The 22,465-nt window shown below is 35.2% G+C and overlaps 1 protein-coding gene across 3 annotated transcripts in view; it reads right to left on the bottom strand.

The window, feature by feature from the left end:
* Positions 1–22,465, bottom strand: part of LOC105833892 (nephrin) — a 259,982-nt gene that overhangs the window by 113,318 nt on the left and 124,199 nt on the right. For all 3 annotated transcript variants that reach the window (XM_036292415.1, XM_036292410.1, XM_036292416.1), the window contains exons 6-7: positions 17,244–17,471; positions 5,395–5,546 (exon numbers count right to left, since the gene is read on the bottom strand). In XM_036292415.1, coding sequence (XP_036148308.1) covers positions 5,395–5,546; positions 17,244–17,471 — 380 coding nt within the window. The remainder of the gene's footprint in view (positions 1–5,394; positions 5,547–17,243; positions 17,472–22,465) is intronic.

Raw genomic sequence — 22,465 nt, 5'->3', positions numbered from 1 at the left:
TCAAATATATTAATCGTACAAAACTAACACTTTATTAGAACCTTAAAATATCTCATTTTATTACTTTATACAATAAAATAATCACTGTCGCAGTGGACATTTAAGAACAAGCTCGTAGACATAAAAAGTATTAAATTTTCGACATGAGTTTTTGAAATTGCTTCTCACAAAAATACAAATTACATTTGTATATACTTATTTTATGTATATACTTATACTATGGCAGAGCCATTTTTGCGCAATTTTATAATTGTTTTCGGACTTTTAGACACTCTCGGTTTTATTACGCGCACAAAACAAATTATACGATGGCGTCATTTAGTGTCAGTGGCGTTATTTCATACGTTCTTATTAAAAAAAATGTTTTCCGTTTTCTTCTTGAATGGTTTTCTCTAACGCGAAGCATCGAAAATCCGTACGTCACAATTTTGCAATCGCGCGGCGCTATTACCAAGCTCATAATATCAAAACTGTGAAACGTGTAACGAGGAGAAAAGATAAAAGTATTCTGGAAATAATTACCACTGTATGCGAGGTAATATCTCGCGGAAGGACTTATCGCAATTATTAGGCGGACAGTTCCACTGATCCAATTAATTACCGGACGGTCCGAGCTGGTTATTGCCGTGTCGTGGCGGACATCGCTCCCGACGAACATCGTGTTGTTCCTTAACAGTTTGAAATTCGCCGTGGATTTCGCAGGCGAAACTTTCGGATTCAATTTGCAGTGTAAAAACTTACCCCGCTATACTTGCTCACTAAGTAGCTTATGAAGTCTTTTATTAATGGAAATCGATTATTTCCCGTTATCGCCTGCGACACATTATTATTACAAGACTAGAGTGTTAATACGAAAATCGAAACTGTTAGTCATCCTGATTTCATCCAATTGATTTGTTCAAATTAATATGTCATCATAATATAATAAGACCAATAATATCACAATTATTTTTTTCTGTCTAAAGGCTGTAAGTGTATTTGCAAATGGCACAAATTTAAGGCACAAATAATAAAATATAATATAAGTATATTACAGCATTCTTCAAACTATTACGAAACAAAAATAATCGTAAGATTATTTCAATTATCACGCGCGTACAGAATTTACGGGAGAAAGTTTTGATTGAAGCAAACGTTATTACAGAACTTTTTAATTACAAATCCCACGAGAAAGCTCTCACAAACAATCAGCTGAGAATTGCTAACATAGATAATACAAAGGTATATACAACCTCGAGGTGTAATTCCAAATTATCGCGAAAAAGTGGAGGGGGATAAAAATATATGACGACGAACAAGGGGCGAGTTCAATCTCCCCCAGTTAATCGTCCCGAAAAAACAACCTCGTCAGATTCTCTTCTCCATTCCACTGGTTTTATCGGAAATCCATGTATGTAGACATAGTCTTTCCGCTTGTGGAGGGGAGAAACGGCGAATTTTGTCGGTATAATGATACGTCGGGCCTAATCTTTTTCCGGTAGTATAAAAGTCGATTGAGCTTTTTGTCATTGAGCTCGTTACACGTTCCTGATCTTACGAGCTTGCGAGCTGATTCACCTTCCAGCAAAGAGCCGCAATGACCTCGTTTCTTCCAACATCCTCGCACTCCGACGACGTTGGAAAATCGCCGTTAGCGTTCCTCTTACGACAAGGCAAACGACTTAGAGAAATAAGGTCCGGCTTATTCCTTATTCCTTTCTTACGTCGCCTCATAATGTGGACCAAATAAAATTACAACCATGTACGAAATAATACAAGTGGAAGAAATAACAGAAAATAAGATGTAATAATTAAAATGCTGTAAAAAATTGTTTTTCTTGTGAGTGATGTTTTAAATTAATATGTTTTTACTTAAGCTAGGGTAGAGTTACGAAATGCGTATCACTTAAATTATTTTTAATTATATTTCCCATTTGCACTGATTTATACGCAAATGAATATACGCGTCTGCTTTCTTTATCAAAGATTCGAGTTTAAATCCATCCAAAATATATCAGTTTTTAATTGATCACCATTTCTCAAAACAATAACAAATCTAAGTACCTTTCTCAAGATAATCATTATACAGCATATACGAACATGTCTCAAATACAGACAATCTACAATCATGGATCCATATAAAAAGATCTTTTAATTATACCGCCTTTGAAAGTATCGAATTTATAAATTTATAATTTAAAAAATAGACAATTATTAACTAATACTTATTTTGTTAATAATTTCAAAAAAATAATCAAATATTTAATAATAAATAGATAAACTCAAAATACAACTGACTTGAATTTATTTTTGCAATTTACATATTTCAAATATTTTTATTCATATCAATTACTTAATTTTACGATTATCACTTAACAAAAATCTTGTATGTATGATATAGGAAACTTGATAAATTTTATAAAAATATAAAAATCTTTATAATAATTGCAAATGTATAAATACACAATAAATATAAATATAAAGTATTTTACAATTATACTTCTTTCACAAAATAAAAATTTAATATAAAATTGCTTGATTGTATTATTATCAAATCTGTAAAATAATCAAAGATTAACATCATTTGTACCTAATTGTTTTAAGATGTTGATACACATAAAACAAGACGTAATGTATTAAAAATTTTCTTATAGGGTAAAGGCGGGCATTATGACCAGACAGGTAATATGGTCACAATGTCAGTATTAAATATTCTAAACATTGATAAACGTCGTGTAAATAATGTATAAAAATCAATTATTGTAGCTATTCTTGAAGTTTGGTAACAAAAACCTTTCTATTTTGTTGTTATTCGTGGTTTGGTGCTTCATTGTTCTCCATAACCATCAAAATATACACGTCAAAGTCAGATATCGCACTTCCAACTAAGATTTTCAAATTAAAACAAAATAATTTCGGCTTTTCTCATTACACATTTCAAAACCTGAACCTTGGCTATATTTTTATAATAAATTTATTGTGCTTTGCCCATTATTTTTGTAATTATAATGCACATTATTAAATGTATGCTCGGCTAATATGGCCAGCGAGTGCAACGAGAGACTAGCGAGTACAACAGAGTGTAGAGTACGCCAGTGCTGACAACTGAGAGTGACAATAACAGCGAAGCAAAATAGTGATTGTGAGAGCACGACAGCGTTACGTAGAGAGAGTGGAGAAGAGAGAGAAAAAGAGAGAGAGAGAGAGAGAGAGAGAGAGAGAGAGAGAAAGCGAGCCCGAGATTCAATGTTTTTTTTATTAAATGTTTATTTTTCAAATGTGTATGTTTCAAATGTTTCAATGTTTATGTTCTGTACGATTAAAATTACCTCACTTTTGCAAAATATTATTGTTTTGTACACTTTTCTTATAGTTGGCCATATTACCCACCCCATTTTAATATGGCCAAAACGCATGCTTTCAGATTCTTTTTTTTTTCTTCGAATATGGACAGATTTTAATGGATCAAGACATTTTGTCATCAAAGTTTATTAAATACACTAGAATTTCAGAAAGTTACGAAATAAAAAAACCAGCGTTTTAAAAATTATGACCTCAAATAAAAACAATGACCATAATGCCTGCCTTTACCCTATTACTCACTTCTCTCATTTGTTTCATATAGTTTTGTCATTAAGGCCGGTATTCATAGTCGGATCTTTTATCTAAGATCATCTTAAGTACTGTCTTAAGATGCTATCAGCCAATCACAGAGCTGTATTAGCATTTTAAGACATTGCTTGAAACAATCTTGAAATAAGATTCGACTATGAATACAAGCTTAAGTATTGCTTACGTTGAATAAAAATACAAAAAATTAATAAGATACGATTTAAGTGACACATCTATCAATTCTTTTCTGCAATTATAAAATATTTTCAGACATTATCATGCAAATGAATTTTTTGTATATCATTGTTCTGGTATTAAATAAAGATGAAACGCCTGTATAACTAAAACAAAAGCATGTATAACACGTAGTGACGTTCTTGTATCTCTATATAAACTTGACAACGGGGACCTTTTCCCTCTTATTTGACCGTCTTAATTAGAGGAAAAGTTTCCAAAACAGACGCAGCAGGTCTGAAGTACAAAAGAAATGAAGGAAAAAAGCACAAGAGAACCGGATGCAAGAACGGACTGACCACGGAGGGTAGAAATTGCGCGAGATAAAGGCGAATTTATTTCCACGAGTTCCCATTTACGTCGGACGGACGAAGAGCTTCCAGCAGTATTTCGTGTATCGAGACACTGTCATTTTTATTTTCGTTCCTCCGCGGACGGAGGGAACGCAACGAGGATCGATGCGCCGCGGAAGCGGCTCACTGTCGCCTTAAGACGGGAGAGACCGCGCAGCGCGCGCGCGTCTTCCGGCAATGTCATTACTTCCGGCGTTATTCGAACCAACGTTCTTCCCATTATTCCTCGTTTAATCGCGGGAGAGACGGATTTTTCGCGCCACGTCGATTTTGCAGGCGCCACGAACGAGCTCTCGCGTGATTGATATTGCGAAGGGATGTATGTTATCGCAATCAACGGAGATAGAGATAGGTAGATGGATGGAGTAAGAGAGGGGGAGGAGAGGGGGGGGGGGTCACGATTTCCGATTCGTTCGTGCGCAGTGGCGGCGGCGGCGGCGGCGATTGCGGTGACGAGGGCGGTGAATCGAAGATTTCAATTTCTAGACGTTGATAGAATGAATCGCGGCGCGACAGTTATATAAAAGTAATACGGAGGACGAAGACTGAAATAGCACTCGCGAAAATTAAGATTTTGATTGGAATCTGAGTTATATGAAATAAAACAATAATAGCCTCCGAGTAAATTAACAACAGTCTGAAATAATAACGGGACTTATTTTTTATTGGAGAATAGCGATAGCGATCCTCGTTCGTCTCGCTTGTTTCGTCCCGGAAGCTGAAAAAGTGCGCGCGCTCAAAGTAACATGTTGATAAAGAGACTCGCGTGTATATTCGTTACATAAGGTAATATAGAAAACTAATCGAATAAAATAATTGTTGCAAAAATACGCATTCCAATCGAGATCCACGCGGTGCAAAATAATAGCGCGCGCTCTCCGATTGAACGGCCAACAAATGCTCTAAAATAACGCTTTCATCGCCCGCGATAATTCGTTCGCCGCGCCGCGCCGCGCCGCTGTGAAAATATTTGTGTTTAAATGAAGTGGTCCGTTTCATTAGGGTAACCAGGTTAGCCGACGTAATAAAGCAGAGTGGATTTGTGTAATCGAGAGAACGTTTCTCCGTATCTCGAAACAGAGCGGTTAAGTAGAGGAGATGCAATTAAGCGCGGCAGCTAGCTCGCCCCGTTCGAGTGCGGCACGTTTCTCTTTTTTTTTTTCTTTTTACTTCGCGCAAACGTAGAGAGGAAGAGAGATCTTTTGGCATCACTCACGTTTTTCTTCTGTCCCTTCAGCTGCTTCGAGGATTTCCACCAAGTCAGGACCGCCGGCGGCCTCGAACCGGCGCTCTGACATCTCACGTCATACGTCTTCCCTGCCGATAGGATCTGGTCCTTCCCCAAAATCTCCACCTTGAGCGGCTTCACTGCAAGAACCCGATGAATTTACTTGATATCGAAGCGAACATCAAACGTGTACGTGCGAGGAAAACAAGACTACATAGTTGAGAAAAAAATTCGTAAAGCGTATAATTTACCTTCTCACATGTATTTACGGCAATTATTACTGCAGAATTTTGAACAAAGACCTAATATGCGTATATTAAATATTGTTGCGAATGGAAGATTAAATTTTCGCTTAAAATTCCAATCTTGCCGGCGAATCTGTTAGCCGAGGAAAGTTACGTGTAATCTTAAACTTTGAAAATTGAATTAAAACAACTCTTATTTTCTTGTCTGCCTGTTCGAATTTATGAATAACATTAACTTTACGATCTTTCTCTCTCTTTCTTTTTCAATAATATATCAATAATACATTTTCATTTACTCTGTTTTATATTGTTGCAATAGAACTTGCGCACGAACTTTCTTTCTACCTATATCAATAATCCAATTTGATACAAAATAATTTACTGCACGCAACAAGAAAGACATTTCAATGGCAATCACGTACAGGTCATAAGCGCGACTCCGCATGGACGCTCGCTTTTCTGATTTCCACTCCACCTCGGTGTCCACTTCCGTCTCTTTCCAAAATACGTCTTTTTTTTTTTTGCAACGTGCGGTAGCGCATAACGAAGAACGCGGTCCGGCGAATGCAAGGAAGAAAAAAAGAGAAGAAGCGGAACATGGAGAACGCGCGAAAGAAACGCCGGGATAATTAGAATTCAGTTCGCTCGCGAATTTCATGCCGAGCTCCTTTTCTGTCCGACATTCTCTGCGGAAGTTCCGACTAATAGGAAAAAAGAAAATGCAGATCGATGTCGACGACGGGGGACAGAGGAAGGCGGACAGATCGAGAAAAAGTGGAGCGGGATGAAAGACGAACGCAGATGAAAGGAATCGGGATGAGAGAATGGTCCGTATAATTGGTGCTCGCCGTGAAAAGCTGCCGAAAACAAAGGCGGCCGAGAGAGAAATTGCCGGGTGCGAAACTCCCGATGAAGTTGGGATTTCATTTGCAAATCAAAATTCATGTCGTCAGGTGTGCAGACGGGAAGAATTCGACGAGGCTTTTAGTATCCTTCCCTAGACGAGCGGAGATGTTATACGTTTCATCGTTTTACTTTCTCCTACATACATCTCACTCCACTTCAACTTAGTCGTCTTTTCGAATTAACTGCATTAACTTGAGAAGCTAACCTTGTGACCTCGAAGAAGCATTCGCACACACGCATAAGCTTTTTCATAATATATAAATACACACGCATAAGCTTTTTCATAATATATAAATACGGCACACCTAATTTTAAAAAATCTATAATTTCCCAAGTTTAAAGAAAAAAAATAATGAAAAGTTACTTAAAACCACCAATTAAAAATAATGATGCTTCTATGTCAGAAGAAAATTTAAAATAAAAATTCGTCGCTAAAAGAGTTAATGCTGAAAGTTTATACATTATAAAAGTAATAGTATTTATTTTAAATATACTTTAAATCAATTTCGAAAAACGTGTATTTTAACATTAACAGCATTATATTTGCAAATATTAATATCACTCAACTCTCTCAACTATGATTCAATTATTTATCTTTGAAAAATATTTACAAAGATTAATATTACATGTCTCTCCATTATCAAATCCTTTTATCTTATATTAAATTTCAATGCGTAACAATGAAATTATGTATATTTGTATTTTACAATATAAATAAATATGTATATTATATTAAAATTCTTCAAAAAATCCCACTATTTTTTTTTTATTTCCATTCATGTGTACTTTTTTCTCCATTTATGCGATTTTTGCGTAAATTCCTTTTCACGAATTTGTATTTTCAATCAAACGCCCTTTCAACAAATAGAAGTGCAAACTTGAAGACTTTCGTCGTCTCTTCGGAAGCTTTAATGAGTCGCTATTATTATTATTCGCGCGCATGGAGTGGCTTTAATCGAGTTACGAAGCGGTTCAATAAGGCGCGCTTCGTTCAAGACACGCGAGACATTCACGCGTTTATCGTGTGACTTCTGAAAGGCGAGTTCGAGGAGGAGTACCATTTTATCCGTTAGAGAATAACGCCTAAGTGCGACGCTTAAGAGTGAAGAGGTTTGTAAGGACTTGTGAAGATACTAGATCCAAGATAGAAATTAACTAAAATTTCGGAAAACAGACTTGAAGCCGTAAAATAGAGAAACGTTATTAAAAGTTATTGAGAAATAATAATAAATGCAAGATAAAACAGAAAGATTCTTTAATTTTATTTTTAAGTTTACGATAAAGATTAGGTAGAGAGTGATCAATTTTAGAAAATTATTCCAAAGTTAATCTTTGCGCGCCTGAAACTTTATACTTATTCGAGAGAAAAAGTTAACTAAACTCTTTTAAGACAGTTCAATCCTGTTTCAGCTTTCTCAGTGACTGAAGATCAGAAAAGGAAATCGATTTATCCGTTAAAAGATAAACTTTGAATTTTATCTTGATCGAAACGGTATCGAAAGGTATGAGACAATTTTCTTATTAGAGAGACTAAAAAATGTATATTAAAGAATTTTATATTTGAGCTGTTTCATATTTTCTGACAAACAATTAAAAAAAAAAGATTATATAAATTCTAAAGGATAACTATGTTTTAATTCATTACAAATTATGTAAATTAAAATTATAAAAATAAATATAAATTAGATTTGCTTTTGTGAGCAAAATTAAGGTCTTCATAAAAATAATTTAAAATACTCGAAAAATTTCCATATTTGTACGCAATTATCACAGTAAAATAAACAATTCTGTATTGTTAACAAGTTGAATATATAGTCACAAAACTAATTGTGCAAACACATAAGATATTAGAAATTTATTTTGTTATAAATAATACTTTTGATAAAAATGCATTTAGTAAAAATTTCCATTTCCAATAAAGAATAAATTTTTCCCTTAAAAAATATAATATTTGAGGAATTTGTAACATAAAATAAACTTTGATATCTTGTATCTGGACAATTAGTAATTATACATTATCGTGATTATAAATTATATCAATTTCAATTTTAGCTTTAAGATAGCTTATGCAAATAACGAAAAGCGGTGAAGAAGTCGAAGTGGAATTAGAGTGTGCAGAGAGGTGTGGAAGAAAACTGGTCGTTAAGCGGCTCGTTTATAGGTTAAAGTCGGTTGTTTCGAGAACGACTGAACATTAGAGGACTCGCACGTCTAAGTTCGTACCTATGCGCCGATCTCGCGAACCGCCAGCTTAAGTGAAATTTTGCCGAGACCCGCAATATGCGATTCTAAGTGATATTATTATCATAATTTGGCAAAGTCGCCGTGAGCTCATATCGTTAGAGTCTCATTGGAATGAAAGGGGTGGCAAAACAAAGGAGAGAAGAACCGTTCTTCGCGGTCTGTTCTCGTTTCAATTTTAACGAAAGCCTGTAAACGAGGCGGCGATGTACGGTCCTCGTGCGGCTCGGAAAATACAGGGAAATGTACGAGGCGTGCAGTGGAATAACACTTGCTAGGAGTTTCTGGGTAAACTAATTAATTCCGGGGGCGAAGAATCCAAGCTCGGTAGAAACAAATCACCGTCAAAGTACTAATTCTCTTACGTATTCACAGTAAGAAGGTATGTGTGTATATTAACGGTGCTTTATGTGTTTGCGAGACCTTCGAATTAGCATAAAAAGCAATTTTTTGCCAATTAATGATTCTTTAAAATTAATTTAAATTACTAATTAAATAATGTTTCAATATTTAATCTTAATGAGGAAATAATTGCTGAATACGTACCGGTTGCCTAAAATGCCTGAATCATATCGCGTCAATATTTTATATTTTTGCATAATAGAAAAATTGCACTCGGCAACTTTTTCCATATAAAAGTACAAATAATTTTTTTTATAGAATTCTATTCTACAGCATCCGGGAAAGAATATCACTGTCTCTAAAACCTGATTTTTCCAATTAATAGTTATTAATATAAAAGTCTGCTTATACCTTATTGTCAAAATGCATGAAAATTAGGGTTTTCTAGCGACTGATGACGAAAATATAACATTGTCAAGCTGGATGGGCTTCATGCCGCGGCATTAAGGGAACAATTCGCGTCAGAATAGAGAATTATTAGCTCCCCGCGGATTGAGTTATCAAGGCACCGGGAGTAACATTTCTGAAGTTCACTCGTCTCCGGAGTGAGCTAAACCCTTCTTCCGTGGCACTGCCAGCGAGAGAGCACTTTCGAGAGTCGTTATGCCGTTTGCGACTCCCGCGGATTCGCAAACGTCCTCGTTTTGTCGCTAAAATCTGTTCGGTGCTCGCCCGGGTTCGTTACGAAACTACTTTGTATCGCGAGATCGTCGAGAATATCCGCCCGACGGATTGATAGCGTCCGTAAAACGAACGACTTGGCCTGATAGGGAACGGTCTAACAGGGAGACAGTCAAATTGCGAACTACATTTACGCTTTGTTTCCTGCTCCATCTTCAGATGGTACTTTCTTGGCACAAAAACCAGGAAGATAGCTCCTAGTAAATTTAATTCTGTACTCTTTCCGTTTGTGCAACTTTTTTTAATTTTGAAGAGGAGATGGTATAATATTATGATCTCCTAATTTACATTGTGTACAATAACTTTATTAATAATCAACGTTTTAAATTAAAAACTCAACATACAATTTCACCAAAGTGTTGTTTAATTGATTCTAAACTCAAAATTATTAAATATCTAATACTTAGGAAGTTGTTTACAAAAATATGACGACACTGCATAAAAAAGAGACTACGTTAGGTCTGTTGAGACATCAGCACACTGAGGGAACTCAGCGTTTATTACATTAACATAATCTATTCACGTTATTGTTTAACTTTGTTTAACTCTATACTTAACTATCTTAACTATTTACTATTATATTTGATACATATATATATATATCAAATAAAATAGTAAATAGAAAAAAAATAAGAACCATTATCTTCTCTATCACTGAACACAATGTCCAAATTAAAATATTGTTAAAGCTCGTTTAAAATTAATAGTAAAATGTATTGTTTTTATTTACAATGTATTATTTCAATAATCTTTATTTTTATAGTTTTGTTAAATCTCTTTTCCTTTGTAAACAATTATATAATTATTACTTAAAATTTCCCGCCAAAAAAGGAAAGATTGACTTATAAAAAAACTACCGAAGTGTTGCGCACACTTGTGTATCATTTCTTCTCATTCCTTTATTATTCATAATGCTATTGTAAAAACTTTATAAGTTATAAATATCAGAGTTATTGGTTGGCCAAGAAAAGTAACGGTGGTACAGTCAGCAAGTTCGACCTTAATTAGGAATTTCTTTTGATGTCTGATTCGTCAGGTCGTTACTACTAGTAGACAAGTAATCGCCTGACTCTATCAGGGGCTGCATCTACTACTACTTTCGTTAATACTCGAGCTATATAAAAGACTAATGAGCCTCGCGCGAGCAAAGTTTGTGCTCACGGAGGCGGCTTCATTAATTTTCTTACTAATTAATGAAGGACACCGATCGAAGGAGGAGCGACGAAGAGAATTTTTGCCGAATGGAATTTCTGTGTCGGCGGAATGCGACGGGAAAAGGCCGGGGATTCTTTGACTTGTTACCTAACTTGATTATTCTTCTCGTGCAAGCTACGTTCTGTTCGGAATCAAACGCCTCTGTAGAATGAGTCATTAAAAGTTGAACAAGTTCGCGAGGCGATCGTCTCTGCTCCTGTCGCAATGGTGCCGATTTGCAACCTTGTTGTGAAAGAAAAAGTACACGGCGATTTAATACAATCGTAATAAATGAAACGAGCTAACGGCGGTACTGTTGTTGCCGGTGATAATAATATCGTTATTTCGTAGCGCTGTTTCTTTTGACATTAGCGGCGTACAAAACAATAATTGCATTAGTTTAGCAACATTTATCAACCTAATTCTTTTAATTATACAAATTTATTTAAAGCTTTATTTCGTAATTATTAATTTATTTATCTTTTAAATGCATTTAACAATGCATAAACAAATTTATTGTTCTGTGTGCTTATTGTGATTTAAAAAAACAATTAAATTTGTGCAAATATATATTATACATGATTTTATTAAATCCTTGTAAATGGACCTTTTGCATAATTTTCGTTGTATTTCGTATGCGTTTCTACACATCACTTTGATCGATTTTGCGACGACTATAAAAATCAGCAGCAATACTATAAAATTTCTGCTGATCTCGCAAGAAAATACCTCACAAGATGAACAGCGACACGAGGGTAGGAAAGTTGGCGTTGATAAAAATAATAAAATTTTTAGCGGTGTGTGTACATGTGTCGTTTCAAGATATTATATGGAAAAATATACAATATTTTCCTTCGGACGGGAGAGTTCTGCTAAGAACTCGGTATTTTCCGCACTTTCGAGGAGCGCACATCGTCCATCTCTTGAAAGCAACACAAAATTGTATAAATTATCGAATCCACCGATAACGAAACACCGATAACTCTTTCATAAATATCAGAATTTAACTCGATAAATAAACAAAGCAAGGAATCACCTAAAAATCTAGTAATTATGAAAAAAAAAGATACGTATATGCGCGGCTCAAATAATTACTACCATTTATAAATTACCGACCATTAAAAGGTAACAAATTATTCAGCATGGTTATTGGATGCAACTCCCTGTGCAACTCCCGTTTTTAGCGTTCGTTACGATTTGTTTCGCGTGTAACTTCGACTTAGCGCGCACACGAACCATACGAGCGCCGGTACCGTATTCTATTTCCAATTTCGGGATTTCCATTACGCGGAGCTATCGAATAATTATTAACGACGACGGTCCGCCCGTGAAACGTTCGCATATACACGACGGACTTCACTTCGGGACACAAGTCCCGGCGGTGGCATGAAAAATTAATGGGATACATCGCCCGATTCCGAATGCAATCCACTTTCCCTCCACTCGAACGCCGTGGAGTGTTCGTCGACCTCACGCTGTCGATTGTCGTGGAAATCGTTTTCGCAAGTCGATCGACTTTCAACCGACCCTCCAATGACTCGTTAGCGCTCCGTGCGATCGTACAGGCAACGAGATCACGGTTTATGCAGATACGATTATGCAGACAGCGGCTCCTCGTACACTTCCAATTAGCAAGGGATCGAGAGGTTGCAAAGTTGCGAGATGAATTTCAACGTACGATCCTCGACCGAGAAAAACGAAGCACACGCTAGAAGCTGAGTGTCACGTCAATTGAAATCGTTTCGAAAATGCGACAAAATTTGATTACATTTGATTACGTTTGATTTACATTTAATTTGATCACCAATCTTACAACGACATTTAATGTTCTCTCGACAACAATTCTCTCGACCATGCATATTTTCTGTAACGAGTTCTATAATTAATTGATCGCGCGCTTCCGCAATAGAAAAGAATTACAGTGGTTGTCGCTTTTACGATATTTATAAAAAACATAGGGACGAATTACTAAATACATATTACTTAAGTTTTTTAATTATATTTATATTAGCATTATATATATTTATTTTTTTCAAATACATGAAATGTATTTATGTATATTATAGTTCATTTTTTATTATATTTAGATTAATAACAATTGTAGCTGATTTTTTTAAGTATTGTTATTAGCACGCACAAAACAGGAAGATCTGTTAAATTTTGTTTGTATTATTCATTTTTCTTTTCTACTTCAGATTTTTCACTATATTTGTCACTAAAAACATTACTTAAATAAAAATATTGATAAAATACGATTTAAACGATCTATATAAATTTGGCAACTCTGTTCTAATCTCATAATAATTTTGAGAGTATTAAAAAAAATAACAGATTAAAAGTGCGGTATTTAGTTTCTAACTTGTAAAGTCTGTCTATTATTATTCTCATTTGAAATAAAGTATAATAGGATTATTTAAAATCAATTGTAAAGTTCCAGTTGTGTGTATTCTATCTCTTACATCTGTATAATTTGTTCGTAATTCTACTCTTGAAGTAATGGTCAATCGATATCAAAATCCACTTGTTACAGAATTTCAATATCAAAACGTACAACGGCACTAATAATCTTCATTAACGTTCTTTGAACAATTATTAATAGTTTCAAGTGAAGAAAAAAAAAACAAAAGTGTCTAATAAGAAATATACTGCTTTTGCGGAAGATTATGCGGAAGTATGATAAAAGCGTCTCATTTTTTAATCTAAACAATCGAGCATATTCAAAATATTTCACGATCGATACTTGTTTGCACTCGAAGTTTTTACGTCATACGCAAGTAGCCTCTAAGGCAATTTACGGAGTGTCTGCCTCGGATTCTCGGTTCAAGCAGGCAGCTTCCGGCGATTTAATTTAAACTTGTTTGTCTGATGCCTAAAGTTTCTTGTCGGATAAATCTCGGCCGTGCCGATGAGCCGCCGTGCTGCTTATACAATTATGAATATTAATTTTCCATTCTCACAACTGCCATCAAGAGACGCGGAGGAAGGGATGTACAATATATGCGACAGAATCTAAAAATGTATATACGGAAATATGTATAAAACAGCTGTCTCTCAATCGTGAAAATTAGAAAAAAAGAAAGAGAGTAGATAAACAATTACATTGGCATTTGAGAATTAGTGTATCATGAATGATTCGACATTTGTTGTAATATTAATAATAATTAATTATACTTCAGTTGTCAGGTTAGACAATCTCATTATGCATGGATTAATATAAAACTTTGTCTTCTCTTTGTCTGGAATAATTGTATAATCACTTCGCAAAGTTGCAATTTTAGCTTTGCCATATAGAAGAAAAGTTATTTTAAAAATGCAAGGCAAATAATTTCCGGCAGATCCCGGTCCATTGAATATGTGAAGGAACATATTACCAAATTATTTTGGTGCATGCATTCAAAGAGTGAGCAATGAATAATTCAGTCTGCTCGGCGGTTTTAAATTTTTGGCTACGCGTGTGATATCACACGTGAATGGCTGCAATCTGTTTGTGCCTGAATCGTCCATTTTCAATCGTCAAATCCGACAGGAATTATTTCGCACCGATCAATTAAAATGACCCTCCGGTTGTCCTTTGACGAACTGTCGATGGTCAATTAGTCGATGAGAAAATTGAAGGATTTTTCATTTCGTGCGTCGTTCGATTTTTTTTTTTAAATCCATTTTTGCGAAACATGGTAGAGTCCAGCGAAATCTGATAAGCCAGGTACACGCTATCAGATACTCGCGTACGTTTGCTGCATTGCCGAATAGAAATGTAACACTCGAATCGTATTTTTTTTCCAATAACCGCTATCCTTTTTCACAATGTTCTTAATTTTTAATGTCGGAATTTTTAATATTTTAGTCTCATATCTAATACATTAAGAGAAAGATACTTAAAAATTTACTTGAGAGATTTAAATACGGCAAAATTTTATCCCTACTAAATAAATCAAGATCCAATAACATCCAACAAATTGAAACATCCTTAAAGAATAAAAATGCGCTTAATGTTCGACTTATTTGCAAAAAAGTCTAAATAACTAATAATATTAATAATATTTTAAATATATTTTATATAATTTTTGAGTTGATATCCAATGCAGACATGTAAAAGCGTAAAACTTGATAACAATTTCATCACATCCGCCGAAAGCTACAGGCGAAAGGTAACGGTTTTCATATTTAATTATAGCAACATATTACAATCTCGCAGGCAAAAGAACTTTTCATTACGAGTTCTCTACACTTCGAAATAATTGCGAACGAATTACTTGCTCCGAGTCGATCTTGCGGTCAAAGAAAATCGCTTGAATCGCAATTTTCCACAGTCACCACCGTTGTTTCCGGGTTAGAGGAAAGTGGGGAAAGCGGAGAGGGATACGTATATTTCCTTTCTACCTCTGTTTTTCATGGAGATTAATCGAACGCTGTCGTGACCGCGGCATGTTACCCGACGCCATGCGATTCGTCGCGTTTCGAAGCGATTCCGGAAGTGGCGTTATTAATGACATCGTGGGGTTGATTGCTTTTCGACGGGAGGGTACGAAATCCTGTCGCTACCGTTCCCTTCTCGTCGAAATTCCCACCGCTGCCGCCCTCTTCCCCTTGTAATCGATGAAAAATGTTTCAATTTCGTCTCGTCGAGAATCCGGTTTCATTTTCAAAAAAAAAAAAAAAAAAAATAGATCCCGGCCGGACAAATCGGATCACGCGCCGGTTAAATATTCGCTCTGCCCTCTTTCGCAGCGAGAAAATATTGATATCGATACACATGGGACGGGGGAGGAAGGTAGAGAGAAACAGGAATCGAAAGTATCGCGCAGCGTTAAAATTGACGGTCTTTTGCATATTCATAACGTCGGTAACTTGTTTCGCGGCTATTCGAGAAATTCGAGACATTTCCCGGGAAAATATTCGGTACCTCTTTTTTTTTTGTACGTAATAGCCGGGCATACGAGTGAGTGATTCACGGTCGTTATTTTACAGGCGAATAAAGAGCTTCTGACGCATGAAAACCACAGTTTTCTTTTGTAAACCGCGTTCAAACGAAGCTTTAACGCGCGAACGGAAGTTCGAGTATCTTTATGGAGACGAAGGTGAAGAAAGCCGCGTCATCATGAATCGCTGTGTAAGAATACTTATTTTTATACGTAAAGAACATTTTTGCTGGATAACCACAAAAGAATTTTTCTAGCTTAATAATAGTCCCTTTAACAATTGTTATTTAAAAAATTAAATTGATACTCAATATTATGACAAACCATTTAAAGAAAAAATGTGTTTGTTTATAAATATTATTTTGATTGTTTAACAAAACACTTTTAAAATATCAAAATTTTTATCACCAACGCGATATCAGCAACACTAATGTTAGATACTTTATCTTTAACTTGCACGCGTCTATTTTAGAACCGAGGACCTCATACCACTGTGACTCTGCAAAATCAGAAATCTATCTATAAAAAGATGAAGAATGATATGTCGAAATAGCTCGTAATGAATGCTATAATAAGATAAAATTATATAATTCTAAATTTTTTTCTGTAGCTGCAATAAAATACTTTAGCAGCTTTCTAGCTGTGTTAATAATTGATCAATCTTGTAAATTCTTCGCCAAATTGGTTTCTCGATGAATACTTTAATAATATATTTTGTGGCTAATACATATTGTAATTTGTAATAAATATTATTATTCTAAATAATTTTTTTGTAGAAATAATTTTGTGGGAATAAACGTATTTAATATTCCAGCAAAAACGTTTTTCTGTATTTATAGAGTCTTATTCTAAATAATAAAAACAATTCATTAATCATCAAAACTACTTTGTCATAAAATCATATAAATATTATATATCTCGAAATCGTAGAATTTTATTAAAGAGTCGAAAACAAATTAGCAAGATAACTTTAATTATTGAAAAAATAATCATTTTTAAATCTATCTGACAGAAACATTCAAACGGACTATCCAAATTTTTACATACGCTATCAAAATTGTTCTTTCCGTGTATTGCAATTAAATTGTTTCTTTCGCGTTTATGTTTCTTTCGAGCTTGCAGATAAAAAAGAACCGTCTGATTAAGCCTGAGTTTCTCACAAAAAATTCATTCTAGAGAAGAGCAAAGGTCGACGCGGCATCGTGTCGCGTCGCATGCAATTAACGTTAATTGGAATGAGCGCACTCACTGTTAAGCTCTATGACGACGGTGGTGGTGGGTGGCGGTGCTAATTGAGTGTTATTCGCTCGGCAGGACAGCTTGGCATGATGATGCCTCCTCGTGAGAGCTTTCACAGTCACGTTGCTGATGGTTACGACATTGGTCTCGCCGCCCGGCCCCTGCGTCTCTCGAACTTCGGTAGACGCATGGATATTCTGCGATTCGAAGTACCACGAAACTTGCGGTCTGGGTTTACCTGCACAGATAAAATAACATTCTGACTAAAGGAGTACAGCAGAATGACATGTATTGAGTTAAAACTATCTTCCAAAATTCAATTACTTAAAATTTAGTGAAACGAGATATTGTCAAATTATAGCGAAGGTAATCGACATAATATGTGAAACGTATGTAAGAACTAAAAGGTGAAAAAATGAGGAATATTATAAGTAATTAAAAATAAAATATGATATGTAAACAAAACTATATAAGAGATAAAGACTAGACAAATTTTATAAAATGCAATTTCTTAAAGTTCAAACAAAAGAAAAATATCCTGCTACAAAGAAAAGGTCTAAGAAATATATAGGATTTCAAATATCTCTTATTATACTAAATACACACGATTTATTCAAAACTATGACATGCAAAGTGTTTCAAATTCTATCAACTACAAATATTGAGAACGTCCTAAAAAAAAATTTCCATGTCCAATTAGCTATCAAAGAGAAGATTATGAGCTCCCTTAGAAATCTGTAAAATAAAATCTCTTAAAATCTCTCGTAAAACTTTAATTAGAAAGCACAAATTCGTATTATGATTGCAACGTTGTTAATATGATTCAAGACTAAAAAACATCCGAGTCGTATCGATACCAGCAGAAGGCACATTTGTCATTATTCTTCTGCCAATAAGTGAGTCAACATCGGGGGTAATTCGAGTGGTATATCCCGAGGGCCTCAAGGTGAACGTCACCGTCAATCACAACGACGGACGGGACTCATTCGACCAAAACAAGGAGAGACTCCATTTCGCCTTCCATTCTCGAGAGATCGCTACTTGTGGTTCACCGCTGTCGACTGTTACAGCTAATTATGACGAAAGGGAATTCCGAAAGTGCGCGCCACTGAGGTAAATCCACACCCGTGAATGTACCAAAGGCGCCTCATGTCACTGGTTTACTTCTGGTTAATTAGCAAGGTATACTTGTCGTCCGGGAATGTTGATAAGGAAGCTGGTAAACTATCAGAGACAGAGAATTGTCTGCCACGGGAGAATACTGAAAAATAATCAGAACCAACAATGTAACCGGTTATATTATTTGATATAATTTCAAAAGAATATTCTTTCTTAATTATTTAAAATAAATTTTTAGTTTTATACACAAAAGACTTGCTAAATATACATACGAATCAATCTAAAGTAAAAAATGTAATTTCAAAAATAACTTTAATAGTACGGAAATATTTTCCCTGCACATATACAATAATCATAAATATTATTTATTAATAACTTCCGAGGAGCAAATTTCTTCTTATTTTGTACTGTTGTAAAAGTATAAAATATTTAAATAAAATTCTCTTCTAACAGAACTCTTTTCTACTGATAAAAATATTTTAAATTATTATGATATTATTTTAATAAAAAAACTAATTATTGAATTTCAAACAATTTTTTTCTTATTAGTAATAAACGTACATTTTTATAATTTTAGAAATGTAGTTTTAAAGCTTGATTTAAAGTCAAATATAAGCAAAATTTTAGAATTCTAATCTAAAATAATGTTTCCATCTTGATTCCGAAGATGCCATATTGCATATCTACTATTGCCCAAGCAAACAACGGCGTGTAACTATTGAACGCTGTCCAGTATTAACGGATACCTATCGCCTAATCAACAGTTATTCTAGATGAACCATCTGTCTATCTAGCTCAAAGAGAGAGAGAAGGGAGGGAGCAGGGAGAGAGAGAGAGAGAGACGAGCTGTCCATCCTAGCTGTCTACATGGATATCTATCCAATCAAAGTCCGTACATCACGTATACATCTTGTTGAAAGCCCTGATCATTAATATTGATAGTTAGGACGTAATAATTAGGAATGACTATTTGCTCAGTTGGAGCTCTATATTAATATCGAAAGACTGGCATTTGCCCAGTTAGTGTCTATTGTAATTGATGAATGTCGAAATTTGTTACGTGTTTGATTAAACATTTTCTTAATTTTCCTTATCTTTTGTACTTTGAGCAAAAATTTTCCTAACTTGCGTAGTTTCTTTTTTAACTAAGCTATTTAAGCAAAGATAAATATAAAATATTTATTATTGAATTCAGCCATCAAAAATCAAATAAGTTTTATATTTCTATTTGATTTAAAAAAAAAAACTGTTTTAAGAAAAATTTGCTTTGAAGTTTATTCAATATGTCATGCTTTTGTTTTAATAAATATTTGTTTCCGATACATAATTATTCTTTCGTGTACAACAAATTAATATCAATAAATTTAAAAAAGCCGTATAATTAAAAATGCATTTGCTCTGGACCAAGATGCTTGCATAAAATTGTTATTTGCGTCACACCGGAGGATTCGTATTTGTATGTGACGCAGAGTGCCTGATGCAGTTTATTTTGCGTCTACCTGCAGTGTTGGAACAACTGCAAATGTTTGTCCTCTCACTGTTCTTAACGCGCGGGCGACACGGATTTGCGTATTTTCCGAGACAAGCTTTACAGTAGTATAGAATAGTTGAAGCTTAAAATAATTTATCAAATGCAGATTATGAATGAGCATAACAAACGAACGGAAGTACGGAAAGAAACAAACAGGTAATCCTATACGCGCGTTATGGCGGAATACGTATTATCTACAATCGCGTTAATTTCCCGGGCACAATGCGCTGAAATCGCATTAATTTCCACAGAGTACACGTTCATTAAACAATAACCAGGAAATGAACAGACTCCGCGTCGCGAGATCGAAGCTACTCTACGCGTTCAGGAAACGCGTCTGTTGACCCGACTGGATGACCCGAGGAAAGAGCTTCTAATTAATACTAAATGACACAATAGTGAGCAACACATACGTATCGAGATACCAGTTGGAAACAATTAAAGCGTATTTTTCGATATAAATGTGCATAACACAGAATCACCAAATTAATATTCTTCCCATCATAGATTTCCATCCTATTTATTGCAAATTTTTTCACTATTACACCATTACTAAATTATGATTTTACATAATTCTGCAGTTTAGTAGAATATTAAACGTGATACTAAAAAATCCAAAATTTTACTTGTAGAAAAATCGTCGAAATGATGAAGGAATTTCTGTTCGAATTGAAAAGCATCGACGTATCGTGCACGAGTTTCGCACGCAAAGAAATTATTATCGTAATTTATATTCGCAGATAATGTCGCATGCTTTCGCGACTTCCCGTCGCGACGGCGTTTCCGCATTATCTCGCGAGATAACTCCGTCTGAAAAAGAGGGCGATAATAAGCGTTCATTAAGTCCTACACTATAATTAATTCCGCCATCGAAACCACCGCTCCTATTGTTCCCAACGGAATAATTTCCTGCCGTCCCGCAGGATACAAATATATCCCGTCGGTGGTACCTCGGAGGCTTTTCCCCATCCGTTTCCTTGTGTTTCCCAGCGAACTCGCCGTAGACCGAAACCCTCACAGACGTAATATATGAAACATAGCGTGTATACAGTGTAACCATAAATTCTTTCTCGAGAAAGAGAATATCGAAATCGCCGATGCTTAATTAATGAGTTATTGAAAACTGAAATCTCCTCGCGAATAAAGTTTCGCTATTCGAATAAATCTTTGTCTTACACAACAGTAAAAATTTTAAAACTTGAGATATTTTCGCTATCAAAGTGAAAATACCGGTGAGCTACTGGCTCAATTATTGAATATTTACCCAATATTAGAGATCAATACTAGTAGAAGATTAATAGCATGAGATAATAGCAATGGACCTTAATGGGACTTAAATAATACCAAAAATCTCTGTATTTCTGAAACGGTCCAAAATTAATTTTTTTAAAATCGCCAAATACGTGTTTGAACATTTTGAGGGGAGGCAACTCTTTTAAAAGGGTTGAGAAATTTGAACACAGCCAGTACCGAAATACGGAACTATTTATCGCTACAAAATCGATATCTCGCCAAAATCTGATATAATTTAAATATATTATCAATCGATTGTGAAGTGGATAAGAGGATCCTAAAGTCGTCTGTTTTAGCATCATAGTTGCCAACTACAATTTCATGTAAAAATAGAAAAAGAATTAAAAAATTATACTTTTGTGAAGTCGTCTCGCTATTTTTATCTGCAGCACTAAGTTTTAAATACTTTATACGTACAAAATAACTGTTAAGCACCATTACAGGAAAGAATGATAATATGCTTTCAGAAATAAGCTAAAAGCTTTGGTATAAGAAAATAATGTAATTGAAAATGTCATGTGTGTGTAAGCGCGAATTCGGAAGAAGTCGATAAGTAGAGTAATATGAAAAAAAATGTTTTCCCCTTAAGGGGGGGAGGGGGAAGGGTACCTTTTATACGTGACTGCTTTAAATTGCATTTATGCGTGCCGAATAATAAAGTGACGCAGGTTATTACGGTTATTACGACTTCTGTGCCAGATCGCGCGCGCACCGAGAAAAACCTCGCGTATTAAAAGTCGTCGCGAACTAAACTCATTATCGTCCCGTTACTTTGTCGCGTTACCCACTGCCGCAACGTATTTTTACGACGTTACGGCATTTTAAGCGCAGTCACCGCGTAAACGCATCCCGGGATCGTAGTCGGCTTCCCCTCGTTCTCGTTAAGAAACGTGAAACAACGATGCCGAGTATATTCGCACGGATACTTTCGCGGCGCGAATATCCATTTCCCGGAGAGGAAGGGGAGGGGGGGCAGGATGTTACCTCGTCGTTTTACGTATTTCAACCCTCGATAACTTTGCCGCCGAACAACTCGCGCGATACCGTCGAGTATCGCGTTGAAATAAACGAAAGGCAGTGATCGCACGAAGTTGTAAGGATAAATACGTATCGGTGTGGAATACCATCGTGTGGATTACCGCGTAATAAAAGCTATCGAATGTAAAAACCGATAAACAAATAATCCTACGATGAACTCTTCAATTTAATAAACTGACAGCGAGGTGAACGAGAATCGATGTTAGACCACGTCATTCGAAACTCTGCGCGATTGAACTTTTAACGTTTAA

Source organism: Monomorium pharaonis, chromosome 1 (genome assembly GCF_013373865.1).
Source record: "Monomorium pharaonis isolate MP-MQ-018 chromosome 1, ASM1337386v2, whole genome shotgun sequence".
Classification (NCBI taxonomy): Eukaryota; Metazoa; Arthropoda; class Insecta; order Hymenoptera; family Formicidae; genus Monomorium; species Monomorium pharaonis.
Note: the sequence above shows the minus strand (reverse complement) of the source record. Positions and strands in the feature narration are given on the sequence as shown.